General features: G+C 36.6%; 1 protein-coding gene and 1 pseudogene across 2 annotated transcripts; both read right to left on the reverse strand.

Annotated features, from left to right (window-relative positions):
* Nucleotides 1–2,711: 2,711 nt before the first annotated feature.
* Nucleotides 2,712–6,959, reverse strand: LOC306845824 (solute carrier family 22 member 13-like; annotated as a pseudogene). The gene is made up of 10 exons: nucleotides 6,585–6,959; nucleotides 6,268–6,371; nucleotides 5,662–5,816; nucleotides 5,247–5,415; nucleotides 5,019–5,139; nucleotides 4,834–4,928; nucleotides 4,512–4,726; nucleotides 4,328–4,436; nucleotides 4,031–4,237; nucleotides 2,712–2,775 (listed from the first exon to the last, which is right to left on the reverse strand). The product of its transcript is annotated as a solute carrier family 22 member 13-like (transcript).
* A 578-nt stretch (nucleotides 6,960–7,537) lies between these two features.
* LOC306846350 (serine/threonine-protein kinase OSR1-like) lies at nucleotides 7,538–18,254 on the reverse strand. Its single transcript, XM_079379669.1, has 18 exons — nucleotides 17,978–18,254; nucleotides 16,456–16,568; nucleotides 15,346–15,454; nucleotides 15,094–15,235; nucleotides 14,935–14,990; nucleotides 14,427–14,536; nucleotides 14,221–14,322; nucleotides 13,346–13,479; nucleotides 13,210–13,258; nucleotides 12,567–12,632; nucleotides 12,363–12,485; nucleotides 12,225–12,263; nucleotides 12,029–12,142; nucleotides 11,840–11,907; nucleotides 11,065–11,117; nucleotides 10,862–10,930; nucleotides 10,720–10,784; nucleotides 7,538–10,630 (listed from the first exon to the last, which is right to left on the reverse strand). Exons 1-18 carry the CDS (start codon nucleotides 18,045–18,047, stop codon nucleotides 10,556–10,558), a joined length of 1,557 nt encoding a protein of 518 aa, XP_079235795.1. The 5' UTR covers nucleotides 18,048–18,254; the 3' UTR covers nucleotides 7,538–10,555.
* Between the last annotated feature and the right edge of the window lie 2,251 nt (nucleotides 18,255–20,505).

The raw sequence follows: 20,505 nt of genomic DNA on the forward strand, positions 1-20,505 counted from the left end.
ACAGATAACTGAAGTCCCAGCATGTGGTAAAGAAATATTTAAACCAGGTAGCGAATCATGTGATTTGGAGCAGGTTGACGAGATGAAGAAAGAGGTGGTTATTGATAGTAATGCGACGGCTGTAACCTCCAAAAATCAAGAACCCACAGATATTGTTAAGGTTGAATCTAAAGTCCCTGACATGTTGGATAGGTCTCCAAAATCTGATAATAAAAGCAACACAAAGGTTGCTGACAAAAAGGCCATGGATAAAGGAAATAAAGGGTCTTGGTCTAAAGGTAAAAGCCCTCTTTCCAAACTCTTCACATCTGGTCCAAATAGGAAAGAGAACAAAAGTGAGACAAAAATGGAAAGCAAAAGACCTAAAAATGTATTGGGCAGACTCTTTTCATCCTCTGAAATAGATGTAGAAACAAAGAAAACACCAGAAATCAAACCAGAAAATACATGTGAGAAAGAGCCAGAGAAAACCAGAGTGACAGAAGATGACACTGCATTGATTCAAGAAAATGTTTCTGTAGCTCCACCTTCAACTGAACCCACCTGTCAAAACACACCTCAAGAGCCCATCAAATTAACACAAAACCAACTAAGTGATGCTGTAGAAGAACCAAATCTAATTGAGGGCCTTGAAAATCCCGTCCTCTTGCCTAATGTAAGCTCTGCTGATGAGACTGTGCCATCAATAAACCTTGAGTCAATTGAACAACACAAGCCTGCTTCTGTTGGTTTTGGGGAGACTGATATAAATGAGGCTCTTATTCCTTCACAAGAACACATTCATGTAGAGCTGACCTCTCTAGACTCTTCAAAACCTTCAAGTCTTGAGGAGAGCCTCAACTCCTCTTTGCCTCAGAATGAAGATACAACTGGTTTTCTTGATTCATCTGATGCATTTACATCTCAAGTTACGGGCCCTACCACAGATGCCATGGCTTTTTTAGGTTCAGATACACTTGATTATACACACAGTGACCCATTGACAGACCATATGGATTTGGAAACTCCATCAGGAGATATTGGGAGCTCCTTTATTCAAGAAGACCCATTTAGAGAAAAAGCTCAGGGAGAAAGTGGAGATACGACATCAAGTCCTGTGAATTTCAATCAAAAGACTCTTGATATTTTTGGTTCGTCAGAGTCAAATATTGAGGAAAACTCGTATGGTTTTGGAAACACCTTAATTGAAGCCAAAAAAAATGAAGCTGGTGTTTCCTCAGAAATGACTGATGATCCCTTTGGAATGAACAATGCACCAGTCCAAGCAATGGATATCTTAGGAGGCCACAATATGCTCACTGCCTTTGATCAATTGTCCACTAATAATTTCTTTGATGTGATGACAAACAGTGAGACTCAACGTCAAAAACCTTTTGAGGGAATAACTGGTCAATTGGCACCAAATGGAGTTTTTGACTTTATAAGTTCAGAAGGTGGCCCATCACCACTATCAGTTACTTCAAATGTGTTTGAACAGAAAAGCTCTGACCTCGAACAGGAAAATCAAATTCAAAGTGAGGTTAATAATGTTTTCGATAGTAAAGGCAATCAGTCAACCTCTCATGTGCCTGATCAAAACCTTTCTGGCCAAGAGCTAATGGAGTCATCTCAAATAGAAGCTTTTGATTTCTTCAGCTCTGAGAAAGATCCATCTACAGCTGCATTCAGTCACATGAGTGCTGATCCTTTCCCAAACGACATCTTTGCAAGTGTTATTGACAGCACAGACACAAATACATTCAGTATGGAAACAAAGCAAAGAACTACAAACCCATTTGACGATTTCATTGGGTTAGAGAGTCACGGTGAGGCTGCGGAGACAAAAGCGAGCATCTTATTTCCAGATGACATATTTTCATCCGTTCCTGCCATGTCTCCAGAACCAGCACAGGATACCTCCTCCATAGCAGATCCAAGAAATCCTGACACAAATGCTGTGCTGCAGCAAAAGCCTGAAAATGACTGGATGTCTGACTTTTTGGGGTAGAATCGGGGCTATTGTTCATTCCACACACAAAAATAGATTCATATCTTACATTTAAATAAGCAGGTATATTGATTTGCCTTTGTTGTACTATTCTGTACAATTCACAAATTTTATTACTGACATTTAATTGATTAATCAATGTATATTTAAGTTAAAGTATTCTTATATTATGTGGTGTTTTAGATCTGATTAAGTAATCAATGTATATTAACACAAGTGTCAATATCTAATGTAGTGTTACTTATAAAAATGTTTTTAGATAAAACAAAAATGTAGTGTTTGAAAATTACTTCATTGTGATTCTACAGAGGTTGTTCAGTTAAATCAGACCAACTTTTTTGTACTTCATATTAATCAGTAATATTTTTATGTCTGCTATGACTAATAGTTCTGTGACGGGAAAAATAAATAGATTTATTTAGCAAAGTTTACTTCAACAATCCATGTAGTCTTCATATAATCCACAAAAATATATGCAAGAAAAGTTAATAATTTTCGTCAATGTTGATCATGAACCAATGTAATGACCATGTTCATTCAAAAAATAAAATAATTGGGTCATAAAACAATCATTCAAACAAGGTTTATTGCATATTATTTTACATATCTTATTACAAATCATTTTGCTAAACTGCAGAAATTGTACAAATCTGATTGTAATTTCTACATATCACTACAATGTAAACCGTTAAATAGAATAATAACACTAGCCACAAAGACAAGGTTATAACTTGGTTGTTTTGATGTCTTCACAATCTCCAGGTGCAGAGTAAGCCATTTTTGGTTGCCTTTTGAGAAATAGAGGGATAGTGTGTTATTCTCTCTTGACAAAATCTAAAATGTATAATACTTAAGAGGCTTACTGTGTAACTGAAGTATTACAGAGTCATGCAGTTGAATGTCGACACTGCAAAAATCACTTTCATCAGAAGACTTTCACTAAATATAAGTGTTTTCCCCAATTTTGAAGACTTTTTCAATGGTATAGTAGGCTACAGTGGTTCTCAACGTGTGGTAGGCTTCCTCTAGTGGTACGCAGAGGAATCTCAGAATTAAATATAAATTAGGCCGTGTCCACCAAAGCGGGTTTTTTTTTTTTTTGCCCGAGGCTAACAATTTTTTCATTTGTTTTAAATGGTAGCATCTATTGCATGCTGAGCACTCGGGCGTTCTTTTCTCGGCGCCGAGAGTTGAAGAATGTTTGGGTAAAAACATAGCGCTCATCACTGTCACTTTTTAGTCAGCTAACCAATAACAGTGGAGGAGGGGCGGGACTAATACCGTCACACCCGCCGGAATACCATAATATTGTTATGAAAAATAATGCTTGGAGAAACATTTCATTCTGCCATATTACTTAAGCGGATATTCCATATCATAGCAACCACAGCGTCTCAACTGAAATAAACAAATAAATACGCTGCCCTTTCAAGCTGGACTTTCGCCTGTCTCTGCTGACTGCGCGCGCACCTTCCTGACGAGGCTTTTATACTTGTCGCGTTCACGCGCTCAGAGCTGGGCGTTTTCGGCTGGCTTTTGCGGCCTGATTGTCCTTACTTGCAGCTACACATACGGCCTGTTAACTTTTTCTTTTTAATCAAGTACTTTTTTATTTAAAAGTTAAATAAAAACTACTAGATTAAATGAAAATGTATTGTAGCTACTTAGAAGTTAAATAAAAACTGTAAGGTACATTTTCATTTCATCTTTAAGTACAGTTTTTAACATTTAAGTACAGTACAGTTATTAATTCACTTTTAGGTACAATATATTTTAATTTAATTAAGTTTTTTATTTACTTGGAAGTAAGTACAGTGCAGTGCTAATGTTCAAACTGTGTATTTACAATGTTTTAAGAGGCTGACAATAATAAATATTCTTATTAGGAATAAAACGGATTGTTTTTGTTGTTGTTGTTTTTAACTGTGCATAGTGGTACTGCATTTTAATGTTGGTCATAATGGTGGTACTTGGAAAGACAAATATTTTCTGAGGTGGTACTTGGTGTAAAAGGTTTGAGAAATACTGGAACAGTACATGTACCACTTGCCCTCTGCCTCCTCTGTTGAACCAGGCAGCTCAGTGCGTCTGGTCTCAGGAAGCAGGAAGGCAGTTATCCCACTCGCTAGTGCCAGGCTGCCTAACACCAGAGTGGGAATAGTGAAGTGGTAGATCTCCAGCATGTTCACGACAGGAGCCAACATACTTGCGACTCGTGCTGCAGTGGAGCCCAGGCCCATGGCTGTCTGACTGGAAATCAACAAGTGGATTATTACATAACTGCATTAAAAACAATAGTCTCATTCATAACTATAGAAAACAACACATGCTCATGCTTACCGAATGGAGGTGGGGAAAAGTTCTTGAATATAAACGTTGCAAATACTGCCTGCTCCGTTCAAGAGAAATCTTCCACAAGTGGCAAGAGCAGCGACAGCGATGGAATTACCTTAAGAAGAGCATCACATGGTTAAGTGCTGATTCTTTGTATGTTAAAGTGTGTTGCATAAGGAAAAGGTTATACTTTGTGGAACCACAAGTGTCAGGGGACAGAGAGAGCCTCCTACTATGAGGGTACCCATCACAGACACCTTCCTTCCTGCTGTTTCCAAAGACCACATGCAGAGGAAGTGGACAGGAATCTCAGAGAGGCCGAATAGGAGTTGATTGAGAAACATATCAAGGCCGAACTTCCCCACATTCAGAGAGAGGCTGTAGCACGCCAAGTTTAGCGCACACCTGAATATAAACAACACAGAAGGCCATTCAAGTTTTGATATGAACTGAACCCTGAAAAGTTCTGGGAAAAAAGTTTGAAAACAAAATTTCTCTGTGAATCAACTCACCATGCGAAAGTAATGGTTAAGAAATATTTCCTGAGCACACGGGAAGCAAAAAGGATTTTTATACCTCCTCTTTCAACAGGCTTTTCATTTAAGACCTAACAAAAGATGTTATCCATATTGTGTTATTTAAGACAAATGGCCCTCTCCTTTGGCTTGATGTGTTAATTAGTGAAATATATCTCAACCTTCTCCACTAATGAGTCTGGAACTGTACGTTTGTTGATTGCCGCTGCCTTCTGAATAATTTCTTTAGCATCTGTAGTTCTTCCGCGAACAAGAAGCCATCTGGCAGACTCTGGAATAAACCTATGTTGGTGTGCATATCAAATTATTTAATTCACTTATAAATCCTTCAAAACAAATGCAAAATTACTGAACTGCATTGAAGTGGTTTTAAACAAGAACACACACACCATATGTAGATGATCACAAATGCAAGTGGGCCAGCCATTATGAACTGGTCCAGTCTCCAATCCCTGACATAATAAACAACGGCAAGAAACATGAGCTGGCCCAAAGCAGCTAGGACTTGACTTAGACAGGCTGCATAGGATCTCTGAGCGACTCCAATCCACTCGGTGGCTACAGTGAGGATGAAAACATTGTGATAAACACACATTATAAGAATTATAAAGATGAAAAACAGCTATTCTGTGTTTTACAGTCATATAACATATAGCCCATATAGTCTTACACAAGACCTTTCAACTGATTTGTTGATGACAAAATGAAAGTCTACAAATGTTCTATTTTCTAGTAAAGTTGATCAGCTATCTGTTATTTTACATTGCTGGGATGCAAGGGATGATACTAAAAATAGTCTCATGCCAAGGATAATGCTGTTGATCCGAAATCCTCCAAGAGCAATACCAACAATGAACTGTGATGCAAGGTACACATAAAAGTTTGGAGCGAGACCAGTCACGACTGTGAATATTAGCATGAGCACCATAGGTATCCGTGTAGCTCGCTTGCGACCAAACCTTGAGTTCATTTTAAAAAAAAAAGAAAAAAATATATAATTTACTAGAGGACTATTGATGGCATTGTGCAAATACTGAAATCTTTTCTATATGCTGAATATACGATATGACTTTATTTTTCATGTCACAGACATCAGATGGAGTACATTTCTATGGAAGTGTATATTATATTCTAATCATATTCATTATAAACTACATATACATGACATGAAGCTTGATGTGTGGGAGAACAAAGACAAATCTAGGTGACACTTTGTTTTACGGTGCCCTTGTGATGCATTACAACTATAATGTAACAGTAAATGATGCATAACTACAAACAACTAACCTTGACCCAAATCTTATTATATTAATAATACTCAGTACTTTTTTGTATAATTACACTGTGACAAGGACACCTTAATTTGATCTATTCCATATTTAATCTAAAGTGCATCGATTTAACACTTACGATTATGAAAAGGGCCCAAAAAGTACAGCTCCAACTAGTACTCCAGCAAGGAAAATTGTCTGTGCTCCCCAAAACAAATTTACATTGTCACATACAAGATCAAACTTCAAAACATCACAAAAACGTCAGGCATTTATGAAGGCTTTCTTGATGTAAACAGCATATTGTTGTCTAAATCAGCTCAAAGTGAGGTCATTTAAACACATGGTAGGTAAATTACATTGTAGTGTGACCACAAGTCAAGTGTTTTCGAAATTATGGGTAACTAAACTCAAGTTACCTTTTCAAACGTTTATTTGAAACACCAGTGGTAGTACTTCGGTGACAATGGTTGCTTCATAAATAGAATCATTATGCACCCATCCATCAGTGCAAGTGGTGGTTTCGTTTAGGCCGTATTCCTGGATATCAGACAGATCCCAATCCATGGGCACATACATCTGACAGACACTGAAAGAGCCATCCGGGAGCCTGGCCAGAGTCAGGTTGAGCTGATCTTCCTTCGTCAGATTGGGACCCACCTGAAGGATCCAGTCAGCGTTGCAATGGTGGTTTGAGTCTGCGTGGTTGAAGACTAGGCTGGATAACTGAAAAGGCAGAATGAGATTTGGAAAGCACAAAGCAAACAAGAGAAGCTTTTGGAAAAGCCCAAAGTCGCCTATAGTTTCTAAAATCTCCCCAAAATCAGCCATGGTGGTTCAGAAGAGAAACAACCCAAAGAAAGCTTGAGAAGTTATACTAGAAAACAAAGCAAATTAATGTTTAACTGCATATTCATGTGAATACGTCACAGAAAGTCCTATCTACAGAGAACAATGGTCATGTTATTGCGGGGAAAGCATAATGGGACAACAAATGTTTTGTCAGTCAGGGAGTTATATATATATATATATATATATATATATATATATATATATATATATATATATATATATATATATATATATATATGTGTGTGTGTGTGTTTGTATAATGTCTATCTATGCATGTATCTATGAAATTTGGCCACAAAACAATTTTCACTTAAAAATATTATATATAAATAAGATATCAGATATCACATGTATACATAGTTTTCAAAACTAAACTGAACTTGAGTATTACTTTGTTTATAAAGTATTAAAAACTAATAACAAATTGTGCTGACAGTAAATGTAATGTGTAACTCAACATAATAACACTAGCAATAAACTGGATAAGTGCCACAGAGGACTATTACGGATCATGAAGCACTTCAACATCATTATGCAATTCACTATTAGACAAGTCTGCAGGGAAATGTCATAACTTCTTTATTGATTATTATTAAAAATAATTGGGTACACATGCACTGAAAATCCCAAAAAGTGAAATACTATACAGTGTTCTACCATTGTCCTTAACACACCATACTGACAGTGATAGTAATACCTCCATTGCTGTTGTGTTGTGTTCTTGAAGTTCAATTAGATAAAAACATGAAAACAATTAAAAGACATTAAATAAAAAACTTTGAATTGAAAACACTTAAAATAATCCACTAAAATGCAGCCAAGTCCTCTTTTGAAAGACCTGCATACATGTGCTTGGTGTGAAAATACAGCAGGCTTCCAGACTGCTGACAGAACAGAACGGAGGAATGATCTCAAGACAACTCACCTCAACAAACACCACCATACAGAAATATGAGCATGTAGAGATAACAAGATCTGATGCGTCAACATGAAGACAAATCAGCTTCGTTACTTATCTTTAAGGATTCCTACAAATGAGAAAATAAATATTTGCACACGTGAAAAGAAATATCATCTTATCCACTACCATTGGTGAGCAAGAGAATGAGACTTTGACGACTTGAAGTGTCTTACAAGAGAAAAGGCGAAATATTTGTGGCTTTGGAGAATCATGACGGGGCCATCAACAATTTAGACCAAAGAAATTAAATCAGTGTTTAAGCTTTGACTTGACAATCTATTTAAAGTATCGGAGACATCTTAACACAATGATTACAGTAAGGTGGCATGCCATTGTAATGAGCTGTTACCCATTTAAACACACAAAAACACAAAACCGACAGACCACAAGCATTCCTTCTAAGAATCTCACCAACCACTCCAACAACGATGAACAAAGACAGCAAGGCAGAAATGAAATGTAGGAAAACAATAAAAGCCCTCCACTGTTGACAAAGTAGAATTCAGTACATAAACTATTCTCAAGTCATGCTAATGTAATATTTCAGGGATACATTTTTCAGTAATGAAACCCAAGTGCTTTTCGACTGTGAACACAAAGCCAACAATAAGTCATTAGATAAACCACCACGTCCACCCCATAGAAAGGCCTACTGTGAACAGTATGTATACTGTTTATATTATAAACAACACCAATTTGATTATTTACATGTTTTTTTTTCTTGATCACGTACTCGTTAAGATGACCCACCCACATTCATTGTGTTCACACTAAATATACTTTAAAAAGAAGAATCAACAGTCATTTGCACACACACACGTGCGAAAGTGACAGCAAATGAATCACCGACCATGTCTACAATTAATGGTTTTAAAACCATCTTAAAATGTACTGTTTTTTGAAAGCCAAGGAGAGAAAATAACTGGGAAAATTAAAAATGAAGTGGAGTGTAGATTCTCAGTTAGAAGAATTAAACAAAAAAGTCCAGCAAAAAAGTTTAAATAAAAAAAAAAAATCAGTTATCGCCAAATCACTGGCAATCTGACCATGTAATTTTGTTTTTCAAAGGGAAAAAATACCAGTTGCATGTGAACAGATTTTCTGCCTATATAACATGGAATCAGACATCAGTCTACAACTAAGACGGATGACATTAAGCAAGATATAACAAACTTAAATATTTACAATAACACACAAAGGCCCATGAATTCAAACCCAATGGATCCTATCGCCAATATTACTTGGACACAGGATGAGTCCTAAAGTCACTTTTCTATTTTTCTTGCTGGTCAGTGACCGTGTCCCAAGCTTCACTGGTCTTTACTTCATTAACAGTGCTTGCAAGGCCAGCAATGCATACTGACAGTCATGTTTTTCCATTTTTCTATACATCTCTAGTTCCACGTATAGACTTCATTGCAACTTTGTTTTGCAGGTGTGTTTATAGATTGAGAACTTTAGAAACGTGTTTAAAAATCTCCTGTTGAATAACAGAATATTGAGAATTCAAAAGGTAACTATCAGTGGTAACCAAGAATGTAAATGCTATTCTTTTGCTGCCTTGCAAACACTGGAATTTCCTTCAAAAAAATCATAAATCTATAACACTATCCAAACAGCTGCCACTATAACTTAACAGATATGCATGTAAATCAAACTTGTAACATTATGCTCAATCCACAAAATTGCATAAACCTCTTTCCAATATAAAGTGAATTGCACAATTTCCAGATAATTTCAACTGTTTTCTGAAACAACAGCATATACATCCTTTGCGAAAAATATCAATTGGATGAAGAACACTCAAATTCTTCTTCACATTTTTTTTTTAACAAGCTCAATCTCTCATTTCATCTCTCTTCTACCTCCTGTTTTCACAGAGAGCTGGCAAAATTAAGTGAGAGCAAAATGATCAGCATATCTTAAGTTAAAAATCATTCATGCAGTCTGGCATTAGCCCATGCAAAACGATGGGAATGTATCCCTATAGTGAGAAAGCAGCTGAAATGTGTAACCGTGAAGTGCAGTGCACAGATGTAACGGTGAGACATCATGTCTGAAAGGGTTGTGAGTAAAGTGGCTCCCATGTTTACTGGTTAATGTGTAAAACCATACAATGCTGATCGCTCCAATATGATGCACCACATTGCAGAGAAAAGCTGACTTTATAGGTGTGCCAACATGCACCCTTAAATGCTACTGAATGACAATCCTCCTCTCCGCCTTCCTTTGAGGTACACAGCTGAAAGCACACAGTCACTCGCTCATTTCACAGATGAGATCCACAGCTACTGTCTACCTACAGTTGTAAATTCAGTAGTACTATCGAAAGTAAGGCATTCTTTTGACATCTACCAGTATTAGGAGTTGGTTCAGATTGTGCAAATGTTTAAAGCAACAGAAAACAAAGCATACATGAATACTGTAAACATCTGAGGTGCGCTCCTATGAAGAACTCGGATGCAGTCCTATTCGACATTTGTTAATCCTACGTGGTGTCAGGTTCCTTCTGTCTCTTTGGCAGTAGTGGTTTCTTTAGGCCAATGAAAGCATTTACAACGCACTGTTGTGCAAATAAGTCTGTTTTTTTTCCCCCGTTGCTGGTAATACCGTTTTAACTTATACTCAGCTGAGCAAATCCCATAAGTTTAACGTCATCTGGAATTTCAGAGCTGTCCACTCCCGATGCCTAAACGGAAGAAAGATAAACAGAGCCAAATATAAAACAACACCTCCGGTGAGTAACTGACCACTGCATCACATAATAGAATGACTTACCAACTTGAAAGTGACATTTTTGTGGGTCTGTGGATCATCAACGATTTTCTGCAAATTGGCTGCAACTAAAAAATTATTGTAAGTTAAAAACACTACTTATTTTCAACTTTTGTCAATTTTATTTTTCTCTCGACAAACTCACCAATGACTAAGTCTCTCCCATCCACCAGTCCGGCAGACACGAGCTCCTGAGACACTCCATCAGCTGTGTCTGGATATAGAAGACAATAAGTTCTACACATTTCGCAAGCTTTGTGATCGAGATTACAATTTGTCAACTTGCGTGATTACAAATTAGCAAGAAACAGACTATATTTAGTCAAGTGAAGAGCAAACCGCACAAACCTCTCCCGGGCATGAACTCAAATCTGATATCATTCAGCTCTTTCTTTGTATTCCTGTTGTTAAAATAAATAAATTTAAAAAGTCACGTGAAACAGTTTAAGAAATAAGACACTATCAGAAGACATTTTGATTACATTGTAGAACTAACATGTTTTTTAGTATTATTTACATATTAATATTGTTATTTTTCCTATTTTTAGTTTCAGTAATTTTGCCATGTGCTTTTGCTTTTTTTATTAGCTTGATTTTTAATATTATAATTAAGCTTTTTTATTTTATTTCAGTTTTTGTAATTCTTTAGCAATTCAACTATTTCAGTTAGTTGCCAAGGAAACATTTCTAATTTTGTGTAAGTTTTTCATATAACATTTAAGTTTTATATTATTTCAGCTCTATTTCAATTAATGAAAAGTTTTTTTGAGTTTTAGTTAACAAAAACACTGTAAAGCCCTTTCTTTCAATCCTGCACCAATGTGCATCACTCTAAAAACCTTTCTAATTTTCAGTGATAAACTGAAATATTTGTATTGTCATATAAAAAGAGCAATTATATCGGTTTCACCCAAAAATCTTACTTTTAAGTTACTAGGATCAGTGCTTGCATTTTTATACAATGTAAAAAGAAACAGTGAGCCAACACAACCCTGTGGTACAAATCCAACTGTCCTCTACAGTATGGTTAACTCTAACCTTCCAGATCTATTTGGTTATAAAAAAAAAAGAAACAGTTGTTTTTGATTGATGGTCATCAGGAAGTTATTATAAAGAAAAATACCTTAATCTTAGAACCAGGCTGATGGGGGTTTTGGCTGAGTCTTGCCCTGTCGTAGTAGGTCCACCAGCCTGCAGGGATACAATTTTAAGATCTAAAGTCTAACCTAAATTAAGAAGCAAGTGCACGTGTTTGGTCATTCTCACTGCTGATGCTGTTGCCACACATGTGACTCATCACAGCAGAGCTCACCTGGGAGCCTGGAGAAGACGCTGATATCGTGACAGTGTCAACTGCAGCATGTGGCACTTCAGACTGTCCTGCAGCTGCTGGCTGCAGGAAGCTTGATGGATCTGCTGGAAAGATCTTTGAAGGAGGCAGAAACAAGATTTTCTTGAGAATGGCGTTGAGGTAAATCAAAAAGTAGGAAATGGAACTATACTCTCACCTCTGCATTTTGCACAGCCTCCTCTTTTACTCTCGGTGACTAAGAAAGACAATTTAAAGACTTAAAAAATGCTTTATCCAAATCCACAGACTACAATAAAACAAACGTAAGGTAACGATGTAGCAGATGAGTGTGTACCCGTAAAGCGGCCACTGCAGCCTTTCCTTCCTCACTCTCCACGTCCAGCTCATCATCACTCCATTCCCACTCTCCATCCTCAGTCTTGTGCAGTCGACCGCTGGAGCCCGGAACCCTTCGCACCTGTTTATACAAACAACAAAAAGCTTGAAGCACAACTACTAAAATTACTGTGTAATATTTGTCAGTAAATTTCTCACCCACCTTCCTTGATCGCTGTCCTATTGTTGGCGCCCTGTCCAGCAATTTGTCTTTCAAGTATTCATTATTCTGTAATGAAATGGTTTCGAAATTTTTAAACTTTTATAAGAAACTACAAGTCAGATAATTAGGTCTAAATATATTCATTATATTCTATTGTTATATATTATGAATGATTCCACAAATGTAATATTTTGATTAAAGCTGAAAAATCAGGTTATACTACAGGTTATACAAATGGATTGAGACAGCATCCTCTGTGGGTCGTAATGCAGCACTGCAGTGCTGTACAGGCCTCTCTGTTAACGCACAGGCTACAGTGATACTGAGCTGCTAGGAATGAAAGTCTGCTGAGGCAGCACTGCGTTTGTAACAATATGGGCTGTATTCCATGAGCAGGAAATGGCCTTTAGGAACTCTAATCCTGAGTGTTTGTTACAGTAAACCTGCCATGCTGGACCAGTGGTTTGGAAATGTTTAGGCGACAACGATTGTAGCCAAACTAAATAATTTTTGCCTGCTGGAAGCAGCAATTACATAAAACAGACTACACATTTGTGCACTTAGATTACCAGTAAATTAATAAAAAAAAGTCACTACTCTAGTCATTCTCTGTACTTTACAAGTTCGGTTTACAGTATCTCACCTTGGCTTTTGTGAAGAACTTGTGTTTTAAGAGTTCCGCAGCTGTAGGACTGTCGAAAAACATTGAACATTTATAATATGACCAAAAACTGTTGGTCTTAATAGAATCAGTGAACTTTAGGAAATAAATGCACTACCGTTTTTCTGGATCCTTCTGGAGGCACAAGGAGATCATCTTCCGAAAAGATTTGCCATATTTTTTAACCATCTCTTTATCTGTAACTCCAGTCTCTAGACAAGGAGGGTCATTCTGCAGGGTTAACATGAGAACCTAAAGCAAAAAAGCAAGAAAGGAAGAAATACCAAGACAAATCATTACTGTGGACAAAGTATAGACAAAAACATTAAGCAACCAGAGACTGAGTGAATTATTGCAGAAAATGACTATGCTTCTCACACATTTTGTTCATCAGGATATATTTTTTATGAATTTGGAAGCCTATATACAAACCTGCAGAAGTAAAAAGTTAAAGTTAATCTACAAACAAACAACACCATAGACGCATAACCTCGACGTTAGCACCACTAAGCTTTTAACAAATCTTTTTGTCTTCATTTAAAATCTACAACCTGCAATGTTTGAGTTAGAATAAATTACAAGAGCAGAAGTATAAATACAACAAGGTTGTAAAAGTGGACTAGCGAGTAGACACATTTTCTTGTTTGGTGTAACAAGGTTTAATGTCCTTGACAACCTCTGTGGCCCTATTTAGCTACTTGTTAGCAGCCACCTTTTTCAACACACATAAAAGCTAAAAAAAAAAACAATGACTGAGGTATTACTGATGTATTTTATGTAATAGAATAAAACATGAATTTAAGCTTGTGTTAACCACCAATCAAACATTTAACCAAAACCCATTCAAAAAACCCACTGACTTCATGCCAATGGAAACAAAAGTGCAAAATGGCAACTCAATTCCAGAGTTTACAATTTATTCCTTCATCGCTCCTTTGGCAGGTTTCATAGCACTCTCCATGAACTGAACACAAACAGTGACTGGCTGCTTACCTTCATTGGAGGATATTTGTGATATGGAGCAGCCCCGGATGCCAGCTCAATAGCAGTAATCCCGAAACTCCAGATATCAGCTTTGAAATCATAACCCCTAACCTGTGATTGAGCAAACACATTATCATTATCACATTCCGTAACAAAGACATTCCGTTTCCAAAATATATGAAGGGCAAAGTAGGAACAGGTGGGACAACACTAACCTGCTCCATCACCTCAGGTGCCATCCAGCATGGAGTTCCTACAAATGTCTTCCTCACTTTGTTTCTAGTCATGTCTCCACCAGTTGCTAAAAAGGCACTAACACCAAAGTCTTCAGGGGGAAAAGCAGATGACAAAACTATCAATCGTCTGACCCATGTTGTTTATTACATACTTTTTGAACCAAGCACCACCTATAATCTAATCAAAACCTTCCTAGTCCAGAAAATGAGCATCTAGAGGCCATTCCCAGACTTTAAAAGCAAACAGAATTATATTGCCTTTTTCCTGTTTGCTTCAACAAAAAAAATTACTTTTTCTCTCAAGTACAACATTCCACATAAAGTACATAAACACTATGAAGGCAATGAAATATTACTACATTTAAATAAGAATATTCTGCATTCCTTCAAAATAATATAAAAAACAGTATATTAAAATCCTACTATTAAGCTAATTAACTGTCAATAATCGGAGGACACAAATAATGTATTGACAGTGAAACTCCACCTGCAATTTGAACAGAGCCATCTTCTCCTAAAAGGATATTTCCAGCCTTCACATCCCTTTACAGAGAGAAGCACAGGTCAGTGTATTGCTCAGAGAAAGTTAAGAATGGAAAATTAAGCACACATAAATGTAATCAAAGACATCAAACCATCCATATACCTGTGAATCTGCCCATTTTTGTGCAGATAATCGAGACCTTCTAGCACCTCTTTTAGTATGGTGGCAATGCTGGCCTCATCCATGACACCCGATTTGTGCTCCCCTTTGGAGATGATGTACTTAATAAAATCAAGAACTGAGCCTGAAACAGATATGAATCGAAGGATATTGCATTATGTAGCACTTTATTTATTTTCAAAAGATCAATTAATAACTTTTGTTTATTCAAGACAAGCTTTTAAACTGACTGACCACCACTGAGCAACTTCATGACAAGCCAAAGCTCATCCTTGACCACAAAGGAGGTGTAATAAGACACAATATTTGGGTGATGGCACTGGCTCATAGCCTGGATCTCTTTCTAAAAAAAAAAAAAAAAAAAAAAAGAAGATTAAAACGAGAAAAGAAAAGGTTAGGAAGCAGTAAATGTTTCAATATAAACAGAGGTTTCTAAAAGGCAATAATGGTAAGTAATTGCAAACAAAAGATCCCATTCAGATCGCTTTGAGTGCTCAACCACATCCTTCTGGGTCAAATTACTTTAAGATGCTGCCATTCATGAGTTTTATGCTAGAGAACTGAAAGAGAAAAGACCCCAGACCTGCAGTGAAAATACATTTTTAAATACAGATTTACATCAAACTAAATTCATTGAATTAAACTTATTCAACGTCATAAAAAGACACATTTTCTGTATAAATGCAAGTGTAGTTAGCTAGTCTGGTCTCATAGGCAATTCTAACTCTGACAGTTTAATCACAAACCAGAAAGTCTTTCCTTGTGTCTGAGCCAGTTTAATCCTCCTCTGACTGACAGACATGTGGCTGCCTTGCACATGACCCGAGTTACATCATGACCCGGCCATTTGGCAAAAAGATCATTAACTGAGGTGAATGGGACAGACCCTGAGCCAGATGTACATTGCATAATTTCTAATGAAACTAAAATATTGTCAGACAGTCAATATTTGTGCCTAGAGACAGTAAAATTGTATTGGTAAATTTAGTTTTCTTGCATGTTTGCAGAATAGCTTAAATTACTCAATCACCAAAGGATTCAACAAATCTGTTTTTGTTTAAAGAACATTTGCATAATGCACAGATTTCTTATTTGAAATATATTTAATCTCACATGCTGTAAATGCAGAAAAACATGCGGGAAAGATTCATTTTAGTCCGATGCACATTTAATTATGATAAAACAATATAGGCAGCAGAATCATTCATTAGAAAACACGTTACGCTTCTAAAGAGAACCAGAAAAGTAAACTACCAACCATAAATTACCTGTTTAAGCAGAGGCATCCTAATCAAATACCTTTATGTGGAGTGTCTAATTTTATGAGCAGTAAACAGACATTACCAGAAGCTCATCCATGCTGGTCTGGCATTTCTCAAGATTGATGCGCTTAATGGCCACCTTCTCTTTCCTGGGTTTGCAATATGCTGCCTGGACCACAGCTGTTGCTCCACTCCCTATATAAAAGCAAAAAAAGATCCAAAATGTGTTTTTTTTTTGTTTTTTTAAATGACTTGATTTTGTAATAAAAACTAAAATCTGCATATGAAATAACATACTAAGAATATGTTAGAGAAGACAAATGCAGAGGATCGTAGTATCTACAATCCATAGATGAAATGTGTGTTTTTAAGATTTTTTGTTTTTAGCTTTTTTCGTGATAAGTTTGGTTGTAACTGCCTAAATTTAGCCATAAGTGTGTATTTTTATTGGAATTTTAATATTGTACCCTTATTTCCTTTTATAAATCTATTTTACATTAGGTACAAAGTAATTACACACAAAGTAGTTATGATCAGGAATGTTGGTAAAAAAATATAAATCTAACTCAGTGAAAGTGGAAAAATACTAATGTTTTATTTTATATATTCAATAAAACCGCACAAAAAACAATACATCAAAACCAATGTTGTTGTTAATCACTGACAAGCCCATTGACAGACTATTATAAGAAGAAATCTGCTTAGCATTTAGTATATGGAAAACAATGAATGTCTTGTGTTTTTTTTTCTCATTAAAACACTGATGTCATTATGTAAGCAAACTGTCAATTAAAGTGTTACATGAATTCATTTTTAGTAGTTATAACCAGGACCGATGTTGAAAAAACTCAGTTTTAAAAAATGTTAATATATATAATATTTTTACGACATTGCTGTTTTTGTTCTCCAAGGACGCCTGTGTAATGTTTTTTTTTTAATGACACATAAAGGTTAAGGAATATAATTGAATGTTTAATATATGGTACCCCTAATGCTAATTCAGATGGCTGAATTATATGTAAAAATTGAGTCATGTTTTAATATGCATTCATTTCATATTATACTACACTTCCTTTTATTCATGTTTCTTTCCTTCAGCTTACTGACAACTTCCCTCGCCAAAGGGAGCTGAAAGACCAAATGCAAATCTCCCAGGACAATAATATCAGCTCTGGTTATGCGTTTAGAAGTTAACTGGTTAGTTAAAGTGTTCTTGTAATACGTCAAACTTTCATCTAAACAACAGCCTATCTGCATGAACATTATACAAAGCAGCTTGTCACCAAACTAAACAGCAAGTTGTCAACTGTAATGGTTATTTAACCACCAAGCACCATATATGTCATATATAAATCACGATGAAATCCCCAAATCAATCAGTAAATCAGCCATTGTCCGCAAAGCATTAGTCTGCTGGCATGTCGGGTGGCTAGTTAGCATGGCTAACACAGACTGAACATCTTACAGTCGCGATGACTCAATTACTGATGGAGATCTGAAATAACAGACCATCTGGGCCCCAGAGATCATGACACAGATGTCTTCATCTCCGTTCTGCTATCGTTGATGTGATCTGGATGCTGATGTGTGATGGTTTAGCTCACCGATCACCTCCTGTAGCTCATAGTCATCCTTGTCGATGGACCAGGGTTGAGAGCTCGGGTCTTCGGACATGACTGCAGTCAGATCGCGCGCCGCACGCTACACTGACGCTCACACGGCCGCGAGCGATAGAAAACGGACGATCGGGATTTAGGCTCGATGTACTTATATTGATCTTGCCGACCGCTCTCAGTCTCAACAGCCAAACTTTGCCAACAGACTAACGATGATGACCCCGCCTTAGGCGGAAAACGCTCTTCCTCGTGTCAAAATCTTGGAAGCGACCAAAATTATGCCACGTTACGCCACCTACCGGTTATGACGCAGAATCAGCGAGAACTGCTCCTCAGTCACTCTGTCCAAATTAAAAATGTTATACTGTTGTACTGATTCCTTGCATGTAACTATTTTAACTTTTTACTGCACTGTAAAACAGAAAATAATGCTACAGTTAAAAAAAAGAGTTACTTGGTTAAATGTAATTTACCTTTATGGTGAAAAATATTTTTAAATATTTAAAACATGTTTATACTATAGTAGACCCTACTGTTCTATTAGAAGTAAAAATAAACAAATTAGTAAAAAGTAAAAGAAATTAAAATGTACATAGTATATATATTGGGCTCGAATTGAGGGGGGATGGCATCACCCTGGTCTAAAGAAATGACAGAAAGCATCCCCTCTGTAAAACCACCATCCCCCCTAACCATCCAAGAGGTTCAAGATTCGAGGTTTTTTATTCGTCACATACACAATTATACAGAGTATAACCAGCAGTGAAATGTAAGTCAGGTCCGCTCCAAGGACAGTGCAATTATATAGAATACAAATATTAAGAAAAAGTAAAGTAGAAAAAAAATAAAAGAATAAAATAAAAGATAAACAAATATAAATATAAATGTGCAGGTCAGTATGTTGTTGACATAAATAGTAATATAAGAGGAATGTGCAAAAGAATGTGCAAAAACGTTGTACAGAGTATTTAAATAGCAGCAATATCAGGTAGAAAAAATTATGAATAGCTTATTGGTATATTGATATTAACATCAAGTGATGTTATGACACAGAGTTAGAGTTTAGGAGCCTGATGGCCTGGGGGAAGAAGCTCCTCCTAAATCTCTCAGTTTTTGCCATCAGGCTACGGAAGCGCTTTCCAGATGGAAGCAAAGTGAATAGACGGTTACCAGGGTGATTAGAGTCCTTGATGATTTTAACAGCTCTACTTTTGCAGCGTTTGAGGTAGATGTCCTGCAGAGAGGGGAGAGCAGACCCTGAGATGCGCTCAGCTGAGCGCACAACTCTCTGTAGTGCTTTGCAGTCCTGATTGGAGCTGTTTCCATACCACACTGAGATGCACTGAGTCAATACACTTTCTATGGTCCCTGAATAGAAAGTTTTCAGGATTGCTGGTGAGACCCTGAATTTCCTCAGCTGTCGCAGATGGTACAGTCTTTGCCTGGCTTTCTTAACCTGTGTTTGGATGTGTGTAGTCCAAGTCAGGTTCTCTGAGATGTTTACACCGAGGTACTTGAAGCTACTCACCCTCTCCACAGGGGTCCCACTGATCATAAGAGGAGTGTAGGGCTGCTGCTGTCTCTTCCTAAAGTCCATGATCAGCTCTTTAGTTTTGCTCACGTTCAGAGAGAGACAGTTGTCCTGGCACCATGATGTGAGACTCTCTACCTCATCCAGGTATGCGGTCTAATCCCTTTAGGATTATCAATTTTGTGTATTAAGTAAAACTTATCATGCACATGAAATGTTAAAATTCTCTACTTATGATCATTTACGAACTAAATAACGGCGACTGGCCAATTAGAACTCAGTACTGTAACAAGCTGCGCACAAGTAGAAGCAATTTCGTTATTTTTCGCGCAAAATGGTTCAAGCGCAACTTTTGAAGTTCCTTAAAAAGAAGACAACAGAAGCTATGATTTTTCCTTGATTAGAATTTAAAGAATTTCTCCTGACATAAGGTATGTGTGACTGTGAGGGCCTGAGAGACGGCCTGCAGACTGCGGTCAGGCCAGCCTCCACTTTGAAAAACACGGTCATTCTAGCCGCCGCGTTATTTTGTACTGCGCTAATATACTAGGCATCGCGGTAATAGCGTGTAAAAACAGATCTCTGGCATTCATTTATTAAGCCAGTTTCTCTGTCAATAATGAATAAATAAATGAATGAATGAACGAATAAATAAATACATTTTAAATAATATTATAACATATTTAAAAAAAACGGTCTGATAAAATGAAAATAACTTCAAATGTTGAGTAATATTAAATGTACAATTTTCAAATAATATGAAAATAACTGTCTGATGAGAAATAACAAAATAAAAGCATTTCATTAACTTGCATATAACCATATTTATCTGTAAATTCACATAGTTATAAAAAGAAAACTCCCTGTTTCCACAAAAAAGTTTCACTTTTGATTAACAGTAGCCTACACCACTCCAGAAAGTCAGTTGCCCAATGTCAGGACGTCTGATTTCCTATTACAAAATAAAAGCTCTCCAAAATCTCAC

This window comes from Barbus barbus (genome assembly GCF_936440315.1).
Source record: "Barbus barbus genome assembly, chromosome: 26".
NCBI classification, from domain to species: domain Eukaryota; kingdom Metazoa; phylum Chordata; class Actinopteri; order Cypriniformes; family Cyprinidae; genus Barbus; species Barbus barbus.

Excerpts from the sequence above, each read along its gene's own strand:
- LOC306846350 (XM_079379669.1), bottom strand. The coding sequence starts at position 18,047 with ATGTCCGAAGACCCGAGCTCTCAACCCTGGTCCATCGACAAGGATGAC. Across the intron at positions 14,537-14,934 it reads TGGCTCTGTTCAAATTGCAG|ACTTTGGTGTTAGTGCCTTT; the intron begins GTGGAGTTTCAC and ends TTCCCCCTGAAG. Across the intron at positions 10,785-10,861 it reads TGGGAGAGACTTAGTCATTG|TTGCAGCCAATTTGCAGAAA; the intron begins GTGAGTTTGTCG and ends ATAATTTTTTAG.